The sequence below is a fragment of the Dipodomys merriami genome, unplaced genomic scaffold (assembly GCF_024711535.1).
Source record: "Dipodomys merriami isolate MVZ:Mamm:240054 unplaced genomic scaffold, mDipMer1.0.p SCAF_4, whole genome shotgun sequence".
Lineage (NCBI taxonomy): Eukaryota > Metazoa > Chordata > Mammalia > Rodentia > Heteromyidae > Dipodomys > Dipodomys merriami.
Window position 1 is genome coordinate 7,099,470 of NW_027205603.1, and position 25,272 is coordinate 7,124,741.

A 25,272-nucleotide genomic window follows, 5' to 3' on the forward strand; every position below is an offset into this window, starting at 1 on the left:
AACTGTAACCCTTCTTGTACAACAATGATTTATTCTGCATGTCTTGGATGATCTTCATGTGAAAGCAAAGAGTAAATGTAGGAAACCTCTAATCCAATGACTAACATCAGAAAACAAGTGAAGAAAGGATAAATTTGACCTATCATCATTAATAACTTCTAAACAAGACTTACAAAACCAGTAAAAGAAGCATAAAAGAAATATTCTCTACTTGTCTATGCCAAGTCATGTGGGACTTTCCCAAATTTCTGGGCCATAAAACCAGAAACAAAACAAGATGATTAATGTTGCACAACACTGAATTTGTAATTTTTCTCCATATCAATATTAACTAGAAGAGGAGAGAATACTTTTGATATAATCAAAGTTGTCTACAAAATCTTATAGTTAACAAGTATTCAGTGATATACTATTGGACATCTCTACCCATCACTTGTACTTAGCTTTGTAGTGGAGGCTTAATCTGGAGCAATAAGTTAAAGAAAAGAATAACAGTGATAGGCTGGGAATATGGCTTAGTGGTAGAGTGCTTGCCTAGCATGCATGAAGCCCTGAGTTCAATTCCTCAGTATCACATAAACAGAAAAGGCCAGAAGTAGCACTGTAGCTCAAATGGTAGAGTGCTAGCCTTGAGCACAGCCTTCAGGTACAGGCCCTGAGTTCAAACCCAGGACTTGCAGAAAAACAAAACAAAAACATTAACAGTGATAAATGGAAAGGGCTGGGCATGGAGACTCACATCAGTAATCCTAGCTGATTGGGAAGCATGTATCAGAAAGAGTAAATAGAAAGATTGTGATCCAGACCAGCTGAGGCAAACACTGAAGAACCTTTTTGAAAAACAATGAAAACAAAAAAGGATGGGTGTGTGGCGCAAGCAATAGAGTACCTGCCTAGAAAGTAAATGGTCCTGAAGTCAGGAACTGGTGGCTCATGCCTATAATCCTACATACTCAGGAAGCTGAGAGCCGAGAATCACTGTTCAAAGCCAGACCGGGCAGGAAAGTCCATGAGACTCTGCTCTCCAATAAACTACCAGAAAAGCAGAAGTGGCACTGTGGCTCAAGTGGTAGAGTGCTAGCCTTGAGCTGAAGAGCTGAGGGATAGCGCCCAGGCCCAGATTTCAAGTTTCATGGATGACAAAAAAAAAAAGAAAGCAAGAAAGAAAGGAAGGAAGGAAGAAAGGAAGGAAGAAAGAAATGAAGAAAGAAAGAAAGAATATGGCCCTGAGTCCAAACTCTAGTAAATAGTACTTGAAAAAAAAATACCTATTTCCTGTGTTGGGAACAGAAAATGTTTTTCTCATTTTTTTTCTATTTCTCCCTACTTTCAATCTTTTTCCATGAAATCCTTAATAAAACTTTAAAAAAATTGAATTGATTAATTTTGCAATCTGGCCATAATCCAAGTAAAATGCATTATATTTCTACATACTAGTATTAAAGAGAAAATTAAATTTTAAATAGTTAGTATTTCACATAGTATAAAACATTAAATATTTATAAATCCATCTGTCAAGATAGATGGAGAAGTTCACACTGAAATCTATAAATCGTTGCCAAGGAATATTGAAACTAAGCTGAGCAAAAATCAACATAATCCATGGAAACAGATATGTAGGATCATTGTTGAAAGATCACTTCTTCCTAAGATGGTGACAGATTTAGTGCAATGTCAAGTCCAAAATGTATACATGCATATGCAAAGAATATAGGGTGTGTAAACATAGGATTTTTCCCTATAAGATTTCAAGCCGATGTGGCATCAGACTAAACAAAGAAACTGATAGGAATGAGAAATGTCACTGATAGGTACACAGACTTAATAGCAAATGCAGTGGGGCTGTCTCTAATTTTCATATATAAAAACATTATAGTTAAAAGGGTTTCCGAGAATGAGTATTATCAGGGCTGGGAAGGTGGCTCAGTGGTAGAGCGCTTGCCTTGCATGCATGAGGCCCTGGGTTCGACTCCTCAGCACCACATAAGCAAAAAGAAAAAAGCAGGAAGTGGTGCTGTGGCTCAAGTGGTAGAGCGCTAGCCTTGAGCTGAATTGCTGAAGGACAGCGCCCAGGCCCAGAGTTCAGGCCCCACGACCGGACCACCCCCGCCCCCCAAAAAGAGTAGTTGCATGCTGGTGGCAAACACCTGTAATCCTAACTACTCCACGGTATAACCCATGTTTTCACTAAATTTGATGTTGGTATAATATGTGGAGGGGAAGGGAAAAAATAAAATTTTTAAATAGGGATACAGATGGACCCACTGCAACAATGAGATGTATAAGACGTTATGTCAAAAATGAACTTTACAACTTTGGTGGGGGGGGGGAGATGGAAAGGGATGTGAAGGGTAAACAAAGGAGGAGGCAACAATGCTTGATAAGAAATGCACTCATTACCTTGCCCATGTAATTGTAACCCTCTGTATGTTATTTTCACAATAAAAAAAAGAAGGCTGAGATCTGAGGATCGCCGTTCAAAGCCAGCCCAGGCATGAAAGTCTATGAGACTCTTATCTCCAAATAACCACCAGGAAACCAGAAGTGCCACTGTGGCTCAAGTGATAGAGTGCTTGCCTTAAGCTGAATACCTCAGGGACAGTGCACAGGCCCAGAGTTCAAACCCCACAACCAACAAATTACATATATATATTATATGCTGATATCAGGGCTTGAATTTAGGGCCTGGTGCTTTTTTTGGCTTATTCTCACATAGCTGACACTCTACCACTTAAGACATTTACAGCAATGCAGACAGGCAAAAATCAAGACTATTTTTAAGAGAGGATAAAGGAGTTGATTGCTAGGCACTCAAACGTGGCCAGTGCCAAAAAGAAGTTTGGTTTGAGGGGAAGGGTAAACCCTGGGTTTTATACAAGCTGACACACACACACACACACACACACACACACACACACACACACACACACACACACACACACACACACACACACACACACACACACACACACACACACACACACACACACACACACACACACACACACACACACACACACACACACACACACCCAAAGAATCAGGTCATTCATCAGAAAGTCAAAGGTCAGTCAGGGGTGACAGGACAGGTGTGCAATTTAACTCCAGGACAGGTATGCAATTTCTACCTTGCGGGCTTTCTGTTATCCATTCAGCTGGTCCCACCAATTCTGCCCCAAAGCCACATTCCAGGAGACCTTCTCACCAAGCCACATTCCAGCAAAACTTTGCCACCGGGAACAGGAGTTACTAGGGAGGGATAACTGTTTACTTCAGCCATGTCTCCAGCCTAGCATTTTGCTGGTTAATTGGAGATAAAGCCATGTGAACTTTTCTGACTGAGCTCACTTCGAACCTGCATCCCTCAGATCTCAGCCTCCTGAGTTGCTAGGATTACAGACATGGGCCACTGGTGCCTAGAAAGAATGCTATATCTTAACCCCTTCCAACATATTCTCATTTGTTAGCTTTAAAACATAAAATGAGATCCAATCCCTTTTCAGGTTTATGTGGTATTGAAATGAGTACTATCTGTGGCTCCCTCCGTATCATTCAGAACATCACTGGGAGAGCATCATGAGCTCCAGGGGTTTAGCTTCTCTGCACATGCATGTACCTGGCTGCTCTGTTTCCCATCTCAGTGTGAAGCCCCTCCCGTTTCTCAGATGGTCAGAAGAGAGGTGGAGGTAGAGCGCATTGTCGCTGCTGAGGACATCCTGTGGGCGCTGGTAACCACAGAACCTTCCAAGGGGAAAAGCTGCCGAGGAGTCTCCGTCGTGAATCTGAAGGAATTCATATGGACAATTGTTCGCTTGCTCCAATTCAAAAAATGTGAAGGTGATACGCAGGACCTAAAACACAAAGCAATGGTGTATTAATTTTCCATTCCCCATGTTAGCTCTCCTAACTAGAATGGACTCCTACAGGACGATACTTACTGATCCCTAGCAATTCTAGGGATCGTGTGCAGCAATTCTACATCTTGTAGGAAAGACTTGTGTTTGAAACACTGCTAAGACCAGGGTGAACAAATGCAGCAGTGGTGCTAACTGGTCACTATGTTGAAAATGAAGTGTACAAGCTGGAGATGGGAATGGAAGGGAAAAACTGGGAGAGAGTGAAGGAAAGGGTGACCATCACCCCCCCCAAAGAAATGTACTTATTTTGAAATTTACTTGTGAAACCATAACCCCTCTGTACATCACCTTAATAATAATATTTTTTTAATTGCTACAACCACCAAGTAATCTCAGCTTTACGGGAACCAGAGATCATAAAGATTATACTTCAAGGCCAGCCTGGACAAAATAAAATTATCAAGACACCATCTTTACAAATAAATAAACTAGGTATAGTGGTGCATGTGTCTAATCCTGTCTACATGGGAGAGAGAGTTCAAGGGATCAAAGTCTGAATCCAGCCCCATTCAGAAATCTTTTTTGAAAAGTAACTAAAGCAAAAAATGGCTGAGAATGTGGTTCAAGAGGTAGATCACCTGCCTGGCAAGAGAGAGAATGTGAATACCACCCCAGTACCATCAAATACAAAACCTAAAAATTGCCATTACAAAATTCCAATTAATTAAGATCAAAATTTACAGTCCTTGAAGACACTGAAATGCTATTTATTATATCTGCATAAAAAAGATGTAGATATATGTGTGGATGGATGGATGGATAGATAGATAGATAGATAGATAGATAGATAAATAGATCGATGGATAGACAGACAGACACAGACAGACAGACAGAAAGATAGATAGATAGAATGGTGGGGAGAAGATACAATCCCAGCAAAAACAAGGTAATTTCCCTAACAAATTGATAATAAACACATTGAAAGTTTTTCACACAAGAACTTTTTCTTGGAAACTGTTTTCAATGTTAGGAAGCAGAATTCGTGAAAGCTAAATGGAAGGAAGGAAATTCATACTACATGCCCACTGGGAAATTTCTCTTGGAATTTATTCCATTGTGTGCTTAACAGACGCCAAGAGCCCTTCCCACCCTCCTCAAGGGAAAGCAACATTTTGCTGGCACTTGTACAATGTCTTTTGTAGTATTACTTGGCTAGAAGAAATTAATAGGATTTCAAGAGAAAATATCTACTCAAATGGGCCACTTTATTTGAATGAATCTAGGAGCTGGTTGAGAAACAAATATGTAGAATACTGAGTAGGTCATGTCTGGAATGAAAGCACTGAAACCCAATGGCTCCCATTTCATTTTTTTTTTTTTTTTTGCTTGTCCTGGGGCTCAAACTCTACGCCTGGGTACTGTCCCTAAACTTCTTTTACCCCCCCCCCCCAAAGCAAGTGCTCCACCGCTTTAGCCACAGCACCACTTCTGTCTTTTTCTGTGATTAACTGGAGATAAGAGTCTCTTGCCACTGGTTTATGCCTGTAATCCTGGCTACTCAGGAAACTGAGATCTGAAAATCATGGTTCAAAGCCAGCCTGGGCAGGAATATCTGTGAGACTTTATCTCCAACTAACCACCAGAAAACCAGAAGTGCTGTGACTGAAGAGCTCAGGGTCAGAGCCCAGCCCCAGAGTTCAAAACCCATGACTGACAAAAAAAAAAAAAGGGAGTCTCATGGCCTGGCTAGTTTCCAACTCTGATCCTCAGATCACAGCCTCCTGAGTATCTAGGATTACTAGTACTCAGCTCCATCTCGACTTTAAAAGTAATTGTATCACAGATAAGAGGCACAGCACAGGCTTCTGGGGTCTTATGGTTGGGTCCTTCATATCATGTACAAGCCACCATACCTGGATAACTTTCCTTACTGCCTGACAGTTTCCTCCATTGTACATGAACTACGGTGTTCACACCTGATCCAGAGACATTTGATAAGCCCTCCCAATACCAGTCACCAATTTTGTATAATGCTGAGAAGATTAAAATCTTTTTTTTGTTTTTGGTCAGTCATGGGGCTTGAACTCTGGGCTTGGGTGCTGTCCCTTCATTCTTCAACTCAAGGTGAGCACTCTACCACTTGAACCACAGAGCCACTTCCAGTTTTCTAGTGGTTTATTGGAAAAGAATGGTTTAAGAGATGAGTCTCAGGGATTTTCCTGCCAGAGCTGGCTTTGAACCTCGATCCTCAAATCTCAGCCTCCTGAGTAGCTAGGATTACAGGCGTGAGCCATGGGCACCTGGCTAAGATTAAAATCTTGATGATCTTCAAACACTACTTTCTCAGTAACAGCAGGACTTTACCAGTTAACTACTAGCTTGCTGTCAGCCAATCAAAGAAGATAATCGTTCATCAGCAGACAGTGTATGGGCTTGGGAAGCAAACTTGACATTGAGATTCAACTACTTCAATTACAAATTAAATGGTGCTTAAAAACAAAAACTCAAGGGCTGAGAAGGTGGCTCAGTGGTAGAGCACTTGCTTTGCAAGCATGAGGCCCTGGGTTTGATTCCTCAGCACCACATAAGCAAAAAGAAAAAAGCCAGAAGTGGTGTGGTGGCTCAAATGGTAGAGCGCTAGCCTTGAGCTGAAGAGCTGAAGGACAGCACACAGGCCCAGAGTTCAGGCCCCACGACTGGACCCCCCCCAAAAAAAAAACTCAATGTAACTTCTCCTAGTTTCTATTATTTAATCTATAAAATGCACATAGGACTACTTATTTTGAAAAATTAATGTAAGATTTTTTTTAAAGGTAGGCAAAATACCTAACCCAAAGGTGGGCATTTAGAAAATACTGAACACACACTAGCTTAATTTTGATATGTACTCATGTGCACACACATATCCTTATTGAAATATACATAGGACATCTCCATTGGGGCCATGGTTGCAACATTACCTTTCCCACTTCAGTTCGGATAACCCAGAAGCAGTTAACATCACGCACATATTGAGTGTCGAGAGCTGTATAGCTGATGCTCCCATTCGGCTCTGAAAGGGACCCTCCACAAACTGCAAGGGAAAACAGGAAGAAATAAGGAAGAGGCTACACAACTCTTGTCTTCCATTCCCACCTGTGTCCTCCTCTGTTGATAACTAACCAAATCCTACCACTCACTCCAATTTCAACTGTTAAGCAATCACCTTCACCACAAGCTTTTCTTGAATTCTCCCATCCTCTACCCTGGTCTGAAACTTGACTTCATCTCACACAACTTAGTTCACAGCTTTAGTTCAGCCATATTGTGTTCATCTTGTTTTTCCACTAGAAGGTGAGTGGGGAATAAAAGGAGACAGTGTTTCCTGCCCCCCATTTTCTCAAAGGGTTTACCATTTTCCTAAATACATGGTAACAGCTCAACAAATGTACTGATTATGAATCAGGAGTCCTAAGTGACTGGTAGAGTAGCCAGAAGAGACTTTATGGAGGCCATTTGGATATAAAGTAAGAATAGCCACACCTGGATGGGGAAACAAGGAGAGAATTTGGGGAGGCTCTTGGGAAAATTATCCCAAACACAAGAACACAGTGAATGTTCATGGCACCAGTCAGGCAGAGAAAGAAAAATGTCTGGCTTGCATCAGAAGATAACTGAAAGGCAATCCCCAACTATAACAGGTAATGATGAGAAGCCAGTGAATATTCCAGAGCAAGAGAGAGGCATGATTAAGAGACATTAAATACCTGCTCTACACAAAGTAGAAAACCATAAGAGACAATGCTAGCAAGGAATTTACCTCTTTTGAAGAAAACTTCTTCTGACTTCAATTGAGGTTCATAAATACCTACCTTATGGATTTCTATGCCATTTCTACAAGGAAAGGTCATTCTGTACATTTAAGCAATGGACCCAGGAGGCAAGTAGGAGTGGAATGTCCGCAGAAGGACTCATTAAAGGATAACACTTCTGAGCAGTAGCTAGCTATCTGGGGGATAAGAAATGCTGACCATACCTTGCTGGGCAGTCTGACAGTGATCTCCGGTCCAGGAACTCGTACACTCACAGCTGAAGGAATTAATGCCATCTACACAAGTTCCTCCATTCAAACAGGGGTTGCTTGCACACTCATTGATGTTTTCTGAGCAGTTGGCACCAGCCCAGCCTGGTTCACACTTACAAAAATAGCCTGTGACTGTTTCCTGTAGAGAACATAAAAACAGAATACCATAAAACAAATGAACAGGAAACAAGAGAACCAACCCAAATAAGGATGAAAAGTAACTTAACAGAAGCTGTATTATATTAAGTATTTTCCAGTTGTCAAATTTACTAATTTAATGATAATCATTAAATACAACTTACTCAGATCAAACTGTAAGCTTTGTTTACTATTTTGTAAATCACTGCAGTAAATTTTTAAAAAGAAAAAAGAAAAAGGCCGGGCGCTGGTGGCTCACGCCTGTAATCCTAGCTACTCAGGAGGCTGAGATCTCAGGATCACAGTTCAAAGCCAGCCTGGGTAGGAAAGACCGTGAGACTCCTATCTCCAATAAACCACCAGAAAACCGGAAGCGGCACTGTAGCTCAAGTGGTAGAGCACTCGCCTTGAGCTGAAGAGCTGAGGGACAGCGCCCAAGCCCAGAGTTCAAGCCCCACAACCGACCAAACAAAAAAGAACTGAGCCAGGGTAAGGCTGTAATCCTAGTTACTCATGAAGTTGAGATCTGAGAATCAAGGCTGAAAGCCAGCCCGGAGGTGAGACTTCCAATTAACCACCAGAAAACTGGATATGGAGCTGTGGCACAAAGCTCCAAGTCGTAGAGAGCGAGCCTTGAATGAAAGATCTCAGAGACAGTAGCCAGATGCTGAGTTCAAGCCCCATGACCAACCAAAAAAAAAGAAAGATAGATAGAATTGATTTTTCCTGAGAACTAATCTACTACCTACCTTTATCTGTGAGTTATTCATCAATCTTTTACCATAAATTTGAATTATATAAAATGTATTTTGTAGATGCAAGACTAAAATTACTCAAATATTCATTTCCCCTATAAAGAACAGAAGTCTCACTGTGCATTGTCCATGTAGGCAGGGGTGGCCAGAGCAATGACCACTGAGAAGCACGCAACCATTCGGCCCATAACCATTTCCTGTATATCCAGGCAAACAGGTGCAGAGAGGTAAGGACCCTGTTCAGAAAGAAAAATGCAAGCATAAATATAGGAATCCTTCTCAGAATAATCAAAGGGCCATTACTGAACTCAGGTTCTGGTGCCTAAAGAACAGTCCACCAGTGGAAAATTTATACCTATCTATGGGCAGAGAAGACAAGGTATGAGCAGAAAATGCTGACATTTTATTTTCTCATTTTTATCTTAAAAGAAGGCCATTCAATATTTCTAATATTCTGTAAATGAATGGGCACTAGTGGTGCCATGCGATATGCCAGAAGGGAAATGGGAATTCTACATCATGCAAAGGTTATCAGATGAAGAGGATTCTTATAATGTATCTGATTCTCATAATGTCTGTTACAAGCACTGTGGTCTACCCATACATAGACTGTCGTAGCTCCTTACAGCATCTGCTGTTGTCACCATTTATACCTTTTGAATTCAGAGCACAGCAGAGATGTTGTCTTGAGCAAGCACACACAGCTAGAACATGGACAAAACAAGGAACCCTTGGTGGGCAAGCACAGGAGTTGGACCTAAGTAGGCAATTCACATGGCCTCGTTTATGTGGCAGTATGGGCTGTGTCTTGACAGCTTTAACTAGGTCAGCCACCATGAAATGAATTTGAAACGTGACAGAATTTTGCAAATGCAACTGTAGATTGGATAAATAGGAGCAGTAACATAAACAAGCATAAAGAAAATGACAGCACCAAAATTTCTCCCACACTTCTCATGAGCTGCTCATGGTCATGCTATAAAGTTAAAACAATGACAGTCTAAATGGGTTGATCCTTTTGTTTGTTTGTTTGTTTTTCTTTAGAGCTTTTGTTCCAGCTTACTTCATTAGCAACCTGACTATTTAGCCCATGGTCCACCAATCACTGACTGATGAGTAGCTAGGATTGCAGATCGGAAGCCACTGTGCCTAGCATTTTAAAAAATATCCAAGAAAATAGTTTTCATGAGGCTGGGAAGGTGGCTCAGTGGTAGAGTGTTGCCTTGCATGCATAAGCACTGGGTTTGATTCCTTAGCACCACATAAGCAGAAAAAGCCCAAAGTGGTGCTGTGACTCAAATGGTAGAGCACTAGCCTTGACTGTCCTTGAGGGACAGCACCCAGCCCAGGGTTCAGGCTTCACAACAGACAAAAAAAAAATTAGTTTTCATGATATGAATTAATTTTTCATTTGAGGGTAAAAATAAGAATGTGTATGGCAGATATTTTGGGGTTACAAGGTGGAATTGTTTTAGAGAACCAAGGTTGGGAATGAGGCTTAGTGGTAGAGTGCTTGCATACTAGCATGCATGAAGCCTTGGGTTCCACTCCTCAGGACCAAAAAAAACTCCAGAAAAAGCCAGAAGTGGTGCTGTGTCTCAAGTGGTAGAGCATCAACCTTGAGAACAGAGAGGCTCAAGGACAGAACCCAGGCCCTGTGACCTGCAAAATAAACAAATAAAATAAAATACTCAAGACCAAAGAATGAGGCAAGTCATTACCTAGAGACGAGGAGCACGATGCTTGTGGATGGCAGCCTCCATTATTGACCAGGCAGATGTCGATGGGAGTACATACTTTTCCATTGCCCTTGTAGCCTGGTCAAAGCAGAATGGGGATGGGGAGTGAATGTCAAGGGTGTAGGAGAAAGGGAATGTCAATCTGAGCTTCAGATTCCATGAAGTGGGCCACGAAGTAGTCATCCAAACAGAAGACATAATCATAGGTTTATAAACAAATAAAATGTTATCACTGAGGACAGAGCAACAAGTATTAGCAACCTGACTCCAAAAATAATATATTCTGACTTGTTTCTAATTTAATATGTTAAACATATGCTAAACACATGCCTTAGAAATATATATATATATATATAATAGAAACTAAGGATACTAAAAAAGTTGATGTTTGTTAATTTCAGCAACTTTGATATTCTTATTAGTAAATAATGCAAAAGTCTGAACCACTATTGCTTCATGTTCTTAAAACATGTAAGATTCAATTTGTGTATACATCTCTGTACTTCTTGGATACTAATTCAATAAGCATTAATGACTTCTTTCCAGAAAAAAAAGGAAACAACAATACATTATATGCATGTGATTTGGTAAACTTTATCTGTAAAATATCTAATGAGTGCACTATATTAATAAATTATGTGTGAGAACAATAGAGCCATTGATCTGTAATTCACACAGAAGAACTTTCAAATTCTATATTATCTCAGTGGCCATTTCACAGTATGAAGGGGCTTGTGTACTGTTGGATTTTGACTGGTTTGGGGTTTTTAGTTGTTGTTGTCGTTGTTGTTGTTTGCTTTTGTGTCAGTCCTGGGGCTAGAACTCTGGACCTGAGTGCTGCCCATGAGTTCTTCGGCTCAAGGCAAGCACTCTACCACTTGAGGCACAGTGCCACTTCTAGTTTTCTGGTGGTTAATTGGAAATAAGAGTCTCATGGACTTTTCCTGCCTGGGCTGGCTTTGAACTACAATCCTCAGATCTCAGACTCCTGAGTAGCTAGGATTATAGGCGTGAGCCACAGGCGCCCAGCTGGTTTTGACTGTTTTTAAATTTTCTTTCTTATAATGTAGTTGTAATCATGAATCCTGAGTTCACATATCAAATTCAATGTTTTCTACTACTCAATTTCTTTTTTTAGATTTCCTACGTTAAGGGCTGGGAAGTTGACTCAGTGGTAGAGCGCTTGCCTTGCATGCCTGAGGCCCTGGGTTCGATTCCTCAGCACCACATAAGCAAAAAGAAAAAAGCCGGAAGTGGCGCTGTGACTCAAGTGGTAGATTACTAGCTTTGAGCTGAAGAGCTGAGGGACAGCGCCCAGGCCCAGAATACAAGCCCCACGACAGGACGCAAAAAAAAAAATTGTGTAGAATTCCTACGTTAAATTAAATTAAATGAAACACAAGATAATGTTTCCAAACATATGGGCTCTGTCATGGAATCAGGGGCTTAGTGCAGTACCTGGAGGACAGTCACCACATCTGAAAGATCCAAGTGTATTCACACACTGAACAAGTGGAGCCACTGAACAGCCACCATTATCAATCTCACATTCATTGATATCTTGGCAATAATACCCATTTCCTTGCCATCCTAGAAAAACAAGATTTGGAAGGTTAGCTATAGACCAGTTGACAATGGAGAAATACTATGGTTAAAACACATTAAACCTCTCTCTACTTAAAAAAGTCCTGTAGATTAAAAAGAGATATAACTGATCTGGGAATGTGGCTTACTGGTAGAGTGCTTGCCTGACATGCATGAAGCCCTGGATTTGATTCCTCAGGACCACATAAACAGAAAAAAGCAGAAGAGGCACTGTGGCTCAAGTGGTAGAATGTTAGGCTTGAGCAAAAGAAGCTCAGGGACAGTGCCCAGCCCTGAGTTCAAGTCACAGGACTGGAAGAGAGAGAGAGAGAGAGAGAGAGAGAGAGAGAGAGAGAGAGAGAGAACTACTGACAGCTATTAGCCCAAGTTGTCTTAAATTCTTAGAACTTCTGGCAAAGCAATGAGGAAAAAGTGGTACACCCATAGGCTGTAAATTAATTTATCAAAAACAATTTGAAAGAGATTTGATGGTATTTCTTTTAAAATGTAAATACAATACATGTCCTTTGACTAAAAGTCCACTTCTTGAAATTAATTCTTGGGTAGAAAAATTATCAACATACTAAGAAGGCAGTTTTTGTTTAATTAGAAGTGAAAGTCAGTGTCTAAAATGGGAATCCTGAATATTTTATGGCTGATTTGTACCACTGAATGCTAATAACAATTCACACACATCTCTGCATGTGCATATGTGTAAACACATAACACTGAAAGAATTTTTATCCTTCATATTTAATTGACTGTGAAATTTTAGCATACCAGAGATGGGATCAGTTTGTTTTAAAAACCTATATCTGAGGGCTGGGAAGGTGGCTCAGTGGTAGAGCGCTTGCCTTGCATGCCTGAGGCCCTGGGTTCGATTCCTCAGTACCACATAAGCAAAAAGAAAAAAGCTGGAAGTGGCGCTGTGGCTCAAGTGGTAGAGCACTATCCTTGAGCTAAAGAGCTGAGGGACAGTGCCCAGGCCCAGAGTTCAGGCCCCCCCATGACCGGAACCCCCCCCCCAAAAAAAAAAACCTACATCTGAATGTGTGCAGATGGCTATAGTACTGTCATCGGGAAAATGAGATTAGTTCTCCTGAAATAATCAATTCTGATAGCAAGCTTGTATACCCATCATGATTCAAGTTAACAAAAGTTACAATGATGTTTAAAGCTTGGAATGTGAGGGGCTGAGAAGGTGGCTCAGTGGTAGAGTGCTTGCCTTGCATGCCTGAGGCCCTGGGTTTGATTCCTCAGCACCACATAAGCAAAAAAAGAAAAAAGTTGGAAGTGGCACTGTGGCTCAAGTGGTAGAATGCTAGCCTTGAGCTGAAGAGCTGAGGGACAGCGCCCAGGCCCAGATTTCAGGCCCCACTACCGGACCCCCCCCCCAAAAAAAAATGTGGCTTTCTACAAATTTTAGTTGCCTCAGGAAAACCCCGCACATTTTATTTCAATTTATTGCTATGTTTAAAAGGTCTAAACTTCTAGCATGCAAAAATGCCCTGCGCCACAAGTTACCAAGGGAAGCAACAGGTGTGTGTGTGGTTCTTCTGCAAAATGCAGGGATAGATTTAACAGCTCAGTTTGGACCCAGGATTTGGTAGGAGATCCTGGGTTCAAATCGATTTACTTGTAAGCTACATTGTCTTGGGAAACGTATTTAGTCTCTCCAGTCCTAAAATGTGAAAAATATAAATTCCTACCACAACTCTTCTTGTAATTTCAAGAATAAACACAATTCCTTACACTTGAATGGGGCCCTAATGATGTTTTCATGAAGGCAAGCTGCCATGATGATAATATTTGTGCTTCACTTTCTAAGCACACCCAAGGAGTAGAGAGGCCTTGTGAGCTCCATGAAGTCTTGATCTTGTTCATCAGTGCACCCAACACAGCATTTCCCTGATGATAGGTGTCTTACAAATATGTTTTCAATGGGTGATGATGATGGTGTCATAATAAGAGGAAGTTTAGATTCAAACCCTGGCAGGCTTTAAATACCGACTCCATGTTCTCAGCAGTTCAGCCTAGGGCCTCTCCCAGAGATCCAGTCACTGAGGCTGTGATGGAAATCCCTATTCACAGTAAGGCCACAGGGTGTTCAAAGGACATGTCCATGTACTGGACAGTAGCATTAATAGAAAGAGGCCAAAAATTTTACCTGAGTTTGCAGTTAATCTGGTTAATATAAAAGGTGGGACTAGAGCACATGACTCTTGACTTCAAGTCTAGTTGGTTGATGGCTTCAGAGACCTAAGGTTAAAAGTTTCCAACTATGGCTAACCTTGCAGTTCTGGACAAAACACCTGCTTGTGTTAGGGAGTTGTTATGACAAGAATGGTCTTGTTTCCCATGTGTAGCAGAAACGAAGAGGTTCTTGTGCCTTGTTCGCCTGGCTATGCAGGGCCTGGCTTCTGAGCCCCGAGGATGTACCTGTTGGGCAAGAGCCACAGTAGAAAGAGCCTTGGGTGTTGACACACGTCACAAGTTCTGAGCAAGGTGAGGGATCGTGCAGACACTCATCTATATCCTCTGTGCATGCAGGGTTGTTTGGAGAAAATGTCCACCCGGCTTCACAGATGCAGCTGAACTTGGGCTGATAGGGTGACAACAGCATAAACAAAGACAATAAGGTCAAGAAGCAAGAAAAGCCTGGGGAAATCTCCCCGAACCATCTATGGTCTAACATTCATTTCCATTAGACCAATCAAAGAGCTTCTCTTTTTTCTTTCCCATATCATTTAGGCATTTAGACTAGACCATGGAAAAAGGAAACATCTTGATTTCAGGGTCAGAGAATCCTATAATTTATCCCCCAAATGCCAAGGAAATAGCAATAAGAATCAAGAGCTGTAAGTCAATATAATTAAAGGCAATCAACTCAGCCTGCTTTGGTTATGGAGGGAAAAACATCCATGGGAACAGACGTTCAAAAATCTTATTTGTTTCCCTTTGAAGGTCACTCTCTCCTCTGTCAGTCTTTCCTCTAGCTGTCTCATGCCACCATGGGAAAGAACCATTTTCTAGGCTGGGAATGTGGCTCAGTGGGAGAGTATTTGCCTAGCATGCGTGAAACCCTGGGTTCGATTCCTCAGTACCACATGAACAGCAAAGGCTGGAAGTGGCATTGTGGCTCAAGTGATAGAGTGCTAACCCTGCACAAGAGAAGCTCATGGATAGTGCCAAGTCCTGAGTTCAAGCCCCAGGACTAGCAAAAAAACAACAACAAACAAAAATCCATTTTCCAACATAAACAGTAGGGAAACAATAAAACTGAAGACCTGAAGTGCTGATGAAGGACCACTTAGCCACCTTAAGACTCAGAAGTGGGCTGGGATGGTGGCTCAGTGGTAGAGCACTTGCCTTGTATGCATGAGGCCCTGGGTTTGATTCCTCAGCACCACATAAGCAGAAAAAAAAGGCCAGAAGTGGCGCTGTGGCTCAAGTGGTAGAGTGTTAGCCTTGAGCTGAAGGGCTGAGGGACAGCGCCCAGGCCCAGAGTTCAGGCCCCACGACTGGACCAAAAAAAAAAAAAAAGATTCAGAAGTTGAGGTACCCCAGACTCAGAGAAGGACAAAAGAAAAGTAGGCCCACAAAGTCTATAGCATGCCTAGGGCCTTAAGACCAGAAAATTTCCAGATCCAAAGTTATACGTTGCTGGCAAGACTGAGCTTTTTGTGTTTCTACATCTTGTCACTGCTGAACACTCCAAAGGCCAGGAGAAAGACCTGTCTCCCAGGGAGAGTCATAGGCCAATGAATAAAAAGGTTAGTATTTTCTAGAAGGACCTTAACCTCTGGGTCCAGCTTTCCATCTATCTCAGCTTCTCTCCTCACCTGTGCCCCACTAAGGATAGAAAACAACTTCCTATCTGCGGCTCCCTGGGACAGTGTTCCCACAAAGCCCAGAATGAGGACTGCCACCGGTGGCTCCATCAAAACAGTCACAGTTGGGGAGGGGGACCCACCTGTCCATTTTCTACTCGGTCTAAATCTTCACAGATGCCGTGAACACAGCGCTGTTTAGAGACCCCTTTGCAGTCATCGTATTTGAATTCACACTGCGTCCCGTAAGTCTCCGGTGAGCAGTCACATCTGTTGGGTTGCACAAGAGCATGATATTTGGGATTGTGCTTGAAAGCCAGCACCTGCTGGCCAAACTGCAAGTAAGTGATCTTAACATGGACCTGCGAACCAGCAGTGCTAGTTAACTGCCTAGAGCCCTGGAGGAAAACCATCCTGTTCTGCTGCAAGAGGGGAAAAACTGAGCAAACATGTGACTTTCACAAATAAAATGTTAGTGAATGGAGACTTATTATCACACAGGACTACCACACGGGGGTCAGGAACAAGGCAAAGAACCTAGAGGGCCATTGCCTGCCTCCCAAGCTTACAAACGTGAACTTGGTTTTTAGCATCCTGGAAAAGGAATCATCCTTAATTACACACACAGGAAGTAAGCACAGGAAGTAAGTCTGGCTGTTTGAAACACTCAAGGGCTACACCCTGGGCACAGAACTCATTTTGCCCAGGGGATGGCATGTTTGAGTAGCTTCTAAGGAATAGAAGATCACTGGATATGGCTAGAGATGGAGAGGAATCACACGATGAACAGTACCCCAGGACTTGTAGGGAGAGTTGAGTCTTAGCAAATGGAAACACAGGATACCCAGCTAAATGTAAAATTCAGCTAAATGCATATTTTGTGCATAATTATGATTGGTATTTATATATTATATTCATAATCAATATTTATAATAGCACTATGTACTTAAAAAAACTATCTCACTACTAAATTATATTCCTGAGCATTCCAAAATTGCTTTTTACATGAAGACAAGGTTATAGATGAATAGAAATAAGTCATTAAAACCTAAAGAGCAAGTATCTTCCTTTCTCTTTTTCCATTTTCTTGCTCATATTCTGTTTCTTTTCCTTCTCCTCTCCCTCCTTCTTTCTCTCTTTCTCTCATACACACCCTTATATAAATATTCCAACAGTTTAATTACACTCTTCATAATTACAGAAATTTAGAATATTTCATGTACATATTTGAGCATTGATACAGCTGACTTCATTGATACAAATTTATTTTCACAAATCTGTTAATTTAAAAATCTTAAAAGCACATATTACTATAGTTCTAAGTCTATTTTCCATTTATGAGAGATTTGAGTGTTTGGAAAAACCTATGACATTATAGTTCAGAATTAAGTCCTGAGCAGGTCTGTTAACTGTGCACCTAGGACAATGTGCTGTCTAATACATGGGCATTGTTTTCATAGGCCTTCCTCTGGAGAAAGTGCTCAGGAAATTGAGTTTATCTTATCACAGAGCACTTAAATATTGAAAAATGACTTAAGATTTGAGGGAGGACATTCTAGTTCACAAACTTGCAATAAAATCCTCTCTCCTTATCTCTCTTCCTTTCCCTTTACTATTGACACTGGGAAATGAGTGGATGTTAACTAGCTGCAAAGTAGGTTTCTTTCATTTGAATTTACTTATATGAAAAGAAGAAAAATGAGAGAAAAAGCAAGCTAAGTAAACTGTGAGTTTCCTTAATCTAATCTTCAGGCACAACCGTGTGTGTGTGTGTGTGTGTGTGTGTGTGTGTGTGTGTGTGTGTGTGTGTGTGTGTGTGTGTGTGTGTGTGTGTGTGTGTGTGTGTGTGTGTGTGTGTGTGTGTGTGTGTGTGTGTGTGTGTGTGTGTGTGTGTGTGTGTGTGTGTGTGTGTGGTTGTAGTGGTCCTATGGCTTGACCCTAAAGCCTGAGCCTTTTTGCTTTGCTTGAACCACAGCTCCCTGGCTTTTTGGTGGTTAATTGGAGATAAATGTTTCATGAACGTTCCTGCCCAGACTGGCCTCAAACCACGATCCTCAGATCGTAGCCTCCTGAGTAGCTAGGTTATTAGTGTGGGTCACCGAATCATTGGGACCTGGCCAGGACAACTTTTTTTTTTTTTGTCGGTCATGGGGCTTGAACTCTGGGCCTGGGCGCTGTCCCTCAGCTCTTCAGCTCAAGGCGAGCGCTCTACCACTTGAGCTACAGCACCACTTCCAGTTTTCTGGTGGTTTTATTGGAGATAGGAGTCTCAGTCTCTCCTGCCCGGGCTGGCTTTGAACCGTGATCCTCAGATCTCAGCATCCTGAGTAGCTAGGATTACAGGCGTGAGTCACCAGCGCCTGGTTAGGACAACTATTTTTCACTCCACTGTACAGACATACATCACCTAATGCCATGATGGAATTACTAGTTGCATGTAAATGGATGAAAATCAAGGTCTATGCTACTTGACACCATCATTTCTATATATTACATCTTCTCTCTATGTTCTAAAAGGTTAAGTTAGTGCAAAGACATTGCAGTTATGTCTTTTTAACATGTTACCATGCAGAATATAGCTTCAAGGTAACTTGATGTATCCTTTAAAGTAAAGGTAATTGGGCCTGGGTGCTATCCTTCAGCTCTTCAGCTCTACCTCTTGAGCCACACACCATTCTGACTTTTCTGTTTATGTGGTTCTGAAGAATCAAACCAGGGCCTCCTGCATGCGAGGCAAGCACTCTACCACTGAGCTACCTTCCCAGCCTACTTTTTCTTATTCTTTATATATCAGTCCTGAGGCTCGAACTCAGGGCTTTGCACTCTTGCTTGACTTTTGGGCTCAAGGCTGGTGCTCTACCACTTGAGCAATTTATCTGTACTTCTAGCTTTTTAATGGTTAGAGATAAGATTGCTCTATTTCTTTAAAAATAAATTTTCCCTTGGGCTGGGAAGGTGGCTTAGTGTAGAGTGCTCGCCTTGCATGCATGAGGCCCTGGGTTCGATTCCTCAGCACCACATAAGCAGAAAAAGCCGGAAGTGGTACTGTGGCTCAAGTGGTAGAGTGCTAGCCTTGAGCTGAAGAGCTGAGGGATAGCACCTAGGCCCAGAGTTCAGGCCCCACAACCGACCAAAATAATAATAATAATAATAATAATAATTTTCCCAAAATCTGACTAATTGCATAACATTTTATCTTTTCAGAGGTCTCTAAAATTATGGATCACTAACTTAATTAAGACTCCATTTTTCAGGCTGGGAATGTGGCTTAGTTGGTAGAGTACTTGCCTAGCATGTGTGAAGCCCTGAGATCAATTCCTCAGTACCACATAAACAGAAAAAAACCAAGTAGCACTGTGGCTCCAGTGGTAGAGTGCTAGCCTTGAGTAAAAGAAGCTCAGGGACAGTACAGAGGCTCTGAATTCAAGCCCCAGGACTGGCAAAAAAAAAAAATTCCATTTTTCTCCCAAACAAGTTGAGTGAGACTGAAAATAAGTCGAATGAAACTGCAAGGCCTCAAACCAAAGCTAACTTTACTTACCATGACCATATATTTTTTTCAAGATCCCTTGGCAAATATGTGTTGGAAGTTCCCCAAAGGTGCTTCCAGCCTCAGTAAGACTACAAATTAATAAGGCTTTACTCTCAAATAATCACTACAACTCAAGATATTGTCAAAATGTTCACTCTTTCACTGCATACAGATTCTACAAAGCAGGAATTAATGCTCATGCATATTTCATCTCATGCATATTTCTCTATTTTGCTTTATTCCTTGAAAAATCACCACCACCACTTATACTAGGTAATCAACTGGGATTTGTAAGGCTTTGCAAACTACTTCGAATACCAGGAAGAAGAAATTGGATATAAACATTCTCCCGCAAATCCAGGAAGGGTAGAGACTAGAAACCAAAATTATTTCTCGAGTCAGCCAAGAAGCACTTCTGTTTAAAAGAGGGGACATGGCACTGTTCTTGAAGGTTGAAGTGGCCACTTAGACCTGCAGCTCTCAACAAAGGAACTATGTGTTTCTGTTTCACTCTCTCATGTAGATGCTTCTAACAAGGAACACTTAACTCCTGAGATGCAACAAATATTTGTGAATGCTAAAGTTCTTCTTTTTCTTTTCCTCTTTGCAGGCAAGAAAAATGAAGTATGCTGTCTCAATGAGCTCCTCCTACCAGTACATCACTCCATTGCCACGTAGATACCAAAAAATATTGATAAGAAAGGAAAATCAGGAGTGAAATCTCATCTCCCCAGTATCCCTATATATTGAGAAGGCCAGAAAGTATACGTGCTAGGAGCCATTACATTTATGACCCATATCTCAAATAGCAATTTTTTTTGAGGGGAGTCCGGTCATGGGGCCTGAACTCTGGGCCTGGGCGCTATCCCTCGGCTCTTCAGCTCAAGGCTAGCGCTCTACCACTTGAGCCACAGCACCACTTCCGGCTCTTTTCTTTTTGCTTATGTGGTGCTGAGGAATTGAACCCAGGGCCTCATGCATGCAAGGCAAGTGCTCTACCACTGAGCCACCTTCCCAGCCCCTCAAGTAGCAATTTTTGATAAGTGCTCATTGGCAGAAATCAAGAGTTAATACTTTCAAGGAAATAAAAGATGAATCCAAGAATGAAGATTTATAAAAGCAAAGGGCAGACAGTTCATTTAAACAAGAAGCAAAGTCCTAAAAGCAAAGTCCTTCAAACAGATTAATATCAGTCCCTGGAAAGTTACGACTGGTGCTAGGATTTCAGCTCATATTGCACCAGCCTATGGCACTTTATAACACCACATTCAATATATGATAAGGGCATGAATTTCAGTTTTGCATAGTGACTGAACTATCAATGAGAGGTTTGAGTGAGCTACATTTATAACTTGGAATGTGTTTTTCTGTAATTTTAAAGATCTATCTCTCAAAAGAACAAAAGGATTGTAACTTCTTTTTTGAGAAAATAGTATGTTAATAGAAGACAGAAAGAAAAACAAGATTGGGCTGGAAAGGTGGCTCAGTGGTAGAGTGCTTGCCTTGCATGCCTGAGGCCCTGGGTTCGATTCCTCAGCACCACATAAGCAGAAAAAGCCGGAAGTGGCGCTGTGGCTCAAGGGGTAGGGCGCTAGCCTTGAGTTGAAGAGCTGAGGGACAGTGCCCAGGCCCAGAGTTCAGGCCCCACGACCGGACCCAAAAAAAAAAAAAGAAAAACAAGATTGCTAAGTGAGGGAAAGTGATGGAGGAAGACTGACAGCAATACAATACATGGTTAGAAATGTCACAGTGAAGCCAGGTGCCGGTGGCTCACGCCTGTAATCCTAGCTACTCAGGAGGCTGAGATCTGAGGATCGAGGTTCAAAGCCAGCTCCGGCAGGAAACTCGGGGAGACTCTTATCTCCAATAAACCACTAGAAAACCGGAAGTGGCCCTATGGCTCAAGCGGTAGAGCGCTCGCCTTGAGCTGAAGAGCGCACAAGCGCCCAGGCCCAGAGTTCAAGCCCCAGAAATGACAAAAAAAAAAAAAAAAGAAAGAAATTAAGAAAGCAGACAAAATAGAGGAAAGACAACATCTAGATATTTTTTTTGGGGGGGTCGGTCGTGGGGCTTGAACTCTGGGCCTGGGCGCTGTCCCTCAGCTCTTCAGCTCAAGGCGAGCACTCTACCACTTGAGCTACAGCGCCACTTCCGGTTTTCTGGTGGTTTATTGGACATACGAGTCTCACGATCTCTCCTGCCCGGGCTGGCTTTGAACCGCGATCCTCAGATCTCAGTCTCCTGAGTAGCTAGGATTACAGGCGTGAGCCACCAGCCTCCGGCTTCATCTAGAGATTTTTAAATGATCTTTAAACGAATTGTACAGGAATAAATTTGACAATGGTCTGCTATGAATTTGTAGACTTGGTTATTAAAGTTATTATGTGGGCCAGCATGACTGATGGCCAACAATCCTGTAGTATAGTGGAACCATGGAGATATTGTGCCATCTAACCCACTGGGTGAGGTAGTAGAATTCTGTGGACCAGCCACTTGACAAAAATAAATCAGAAGAGAAGATAGAACAGTATGAGGATTATGACTGGGAATTTAGTGGCTAATTGAACAAATGCAATGAAGTTATGTCATTCATTGAGCTTCAGTTCAGTCTTTGATCTAGTTTAAGTTGACATTCTTGCACAGTGATGGATGAAGCTATCCTGACTAACATGATGAGATCTCTAATAAATGGAATGAGCATAACTGCAGGACACTGGGAGGGTGGGGGGAGGGCTCTACTCTACTGACACCATCTCATTGGCATGCTCCAACACAGACTCTTCTAGCTAATGCTTCTGTTCATCTTGTACCAAGCTATCCTCAGTCTCTGGGGCAGACACTGGACTTCTTTCTGCTTCTTGGAGATGCTGGAGAAAGGATCGTTTCAACAGGTGATAGTTGTTCATCTGAGCTTTTGTTTATCAAAACAAAAACAGCTATGCATATATTCAGTGAGAGTCATCTATTTTTCTCCAGGGAGTAGCTAATTTTTCAGGTAATATGAACAGTAACCTGGACATTTTCAAGCACCAGATATCTTAATCCTCAAAAAAGACACCTGATATTAAAAAAAATAATAAAGTTACCTGTAACTCCCCATAGTGTTTATACACGTGGCTCCATTCTGGCAGCCCATGAGTGTCCCCATCACACATTCATTAACATCATCAGAGCAGTGTGGTCCCTGCAATCACATCAAGAACAGTCAGGTGCCACAGGAAAAGGGGATTCAGTATGCTTATGGTATTCTAATATATGTATACAGGGACGGTAGGAAAGAGATTGGTAAGCTAAATACAGTAATTGTAATATTAATCGCTGGCTATACTTTTTCCTGGACCTAACAAGCCCTTAAGTAGATCACAGCCACCTGACTTATCTAACTGTAACCCCTCAGCACATGATCTTTTTTGGTGGTTGTGGTAGTGGTCATGGGTCTTGAACACAGGGCCTGCGCACAGTACTTGAGCTTTTGTGTTCAAGGCTCATGCTTTACCACTTTGAGCCATAGCTCAATTTCCAGTTTTCTAGTGGTTAATTGGAGATAAATCTCATGGACCTTTCCTGCCCAGGCTGGCTTTGAACCATGATCCTCAGATCTCAGCCTCCTTAGTAGCTAGGATTACAGGCATGAGCCACCGGTGCCGACCACAATAATAAATTTTTTTAAAAGATCACAGCCATCAGAAGGAATTCTTACAAAGATGTATCCTTAAATTTCACAATGGTGCTAAGCCTGGGAATACTTATGTATTAGTTTTGTTGTTAATGTATATACTGGGAGCCTTTTCACCAGAAAGGACAAGAAAATTTCAATATAGGTATGTTAAGATTCAAGTCGTCCATGCCAATACTAAGGGAGGTAGCATTCCCTTCCATGTTGTGATTCAATTAAGTGAACTCTGCCTTAAGATGGCTTTGGATTCAGTGGGTAAAAGAACCAAATGCGTCCTCATTTCGCATGTATGGCATACATAATTCTCAGGAGGCCACTGCACATTAGAAACTTTGGACAGACAATCAAATAAGGAAAGCACAGATTCTGTTGCACTCTTGCTTCTCACCAGAGACCACGTGACTCACCTGCCACTGAGGAGGGCAGATACAGAAAAAGGAACCTTTCAGATCCAGGCACGTCCCACCATTCCTGCAAGGATTGCTGCTGCAAACATTTGTGTCCACTGTCTGAAACAAAGACAGGTCAGTGATTGGAGACAATGGCATTTGCCCTGGGTAGCAGTGAAGGGCAGGTTTCAGTCCTGGTGGGCATTGGAGGATTTCATGTTTACTCCTTGTCAGTGAGGGCCTTGCATCTGGAGATAGCCCTGTCAGCTATTCAAGTTCTTCTTCAAATTAACTCTCTTGTGGAAAAGAATAAAATAGGTGTTTCCTACTGCCAATCCTTTCCATACTCCTTGACACTTTCTTTTCTAGATTTTTAAATCCTGGATGGAATGAGGTATGGAGAAGAAGGCTTTCCCACCATTCTTTGGGAAAATGTGTCCCATCTGAGAAATATCTGAACAAGATAACAATGGATATCTATTTCTATTGCACTAAGAAAATAAAATGGAAATCTCCTGCTCTTTAATCTATTAGTCTTATCTCTGGTACCTTCAGGTAAGGCTTTGAAATGGAATCGCCTTTTACTGCCAAACTCTTTCTATGGGTCCAGATGACTGGGCTCTTTTCACTGCAAGCTCCTTTGTTTGAAATGTGGCCAGCTAAGATACACTTTCCTCACGTATGCTTACCCGATCGCTTTCAAATCAGAGCTGCACACAGACCTACCTTTGTCTATACAGCCTGGGAGATTTTACCACATGTCAGCTACCTGTTTCGATCTTGTAGGACTTTTAATGGTTTTGAGGGCACAGGCAAATTCTTTATAGAGAAGACAGGGGGTAAGGCAATGAAGCTGTGACTTTAACTGTAGCCCACTTCTGCTTAAATAGGAATAAAATAATCATCCCATACACACATACTCTGAGGTATGTATATACAATGACTCGCAGAGAAAATTAGTCCATTTTCATCATTTCACAAATGAATTGAGAGCCAGCAGAGAGTGATTATGACTTTATTGCAAAGTCCATTCTTTCTCAAGTAAGGACAAATATGGAGAATATCTGTGTGGAGGTCTTTTTATGAACTGTTTTTTTTCCCATTATTCTATTTGTTTAACTTTGTCTAACTTTGAGCTTTGCTCATCAAAAGACACTATTAAGAACATTCACCACAAACTCATTGGAAGTTTGTCTGGTGCACAAAACGACATTGTCTGCCTAGTGATTCGAAAAGCCAAAGCTTTATGGTGGTTCAGCAGGAAATGAAATCAGCAATCAGGAGGAAGACAATGGGGATTGGCAGAGACTATAGATAGCCAGATACCCATTTCACTATCCAAAGGCAGAGATTTTCAAGTTCCCATTTGAAAATTATTAATATCTCTTTCCAAGGGAGGTTGGGAGGGAGGAGGACAATCTAAACACTTTGGGCCACGTGCGTCTCATCTTGCTTGACCTTTGGTAGAAACAAGGAAAGATTGTAAGAGACTGAAAACTGTTCCTTGCTCATAGCTGGCTACATTCACTCAACTAGTCCCTAGACACATGAAGGCTAAGGAAGCAACCCACTCTCCAAGTGGCCAAAATGAACATATTCACCAAACTTAAAGCACAAAACAATAGTAGAGGACAATGACCGAAAACAATGAAAACAAATCAACTGAGCAGAAATCCTTAACTCAAAATTCCCAGAACACCCATTCAAAA

General features: G+C 41.7%; 1 protein-coding gene across 1 annotated transcript in view; it reads right to left on the reverse strand.

Annotated features, from left to right (window-relative positions):
- Positions 1–25,272, reverse strand: part of Cubn (cubilin) — a 230,570-nt gene that overhangs the window by 200,194 nt on the left and 5,104 nt on the right. The window contains exons 5-14 of the mRNA XM_069990436.1: positions 23,582–23,683; positions 22,585–22,682; positions 16,110–16,236; positions 14,576–14,738; positions 12,011–12,142; positions 10,535–10,630; positions 8,931–9,049; positions 7,873–8,059; positions 6,818–6,930; positions 3,617–3,851 (exon numbers count right to left, since the gene is read on the reverse strand). Coding sequence (XP_069846537.1) covers positions 3,617–3,851; positions 6,818–6,930; positions 7,873–8,059; positions 8,931–9,049; positions 10,535–10,630; positions 12,011–12,142; positions 14,576–14,738; positions 16,110–16,236; positions 22,585–22,682; positions 23,582–23,683 — 1,372 coding nt within the window. The remainder of the gene's footprint in view (positions 1–3,616; positions 3,852–6,817; positions 6,931–7,872; positions 8,060–8,930; positions 9,050–10,534; positions 10,631–12,010; positions 12,143–14,575; positions 14,739–16,109; positions 16,237–22,584; positions 22,683–23,581; positions 23,684–25,272) is intronic.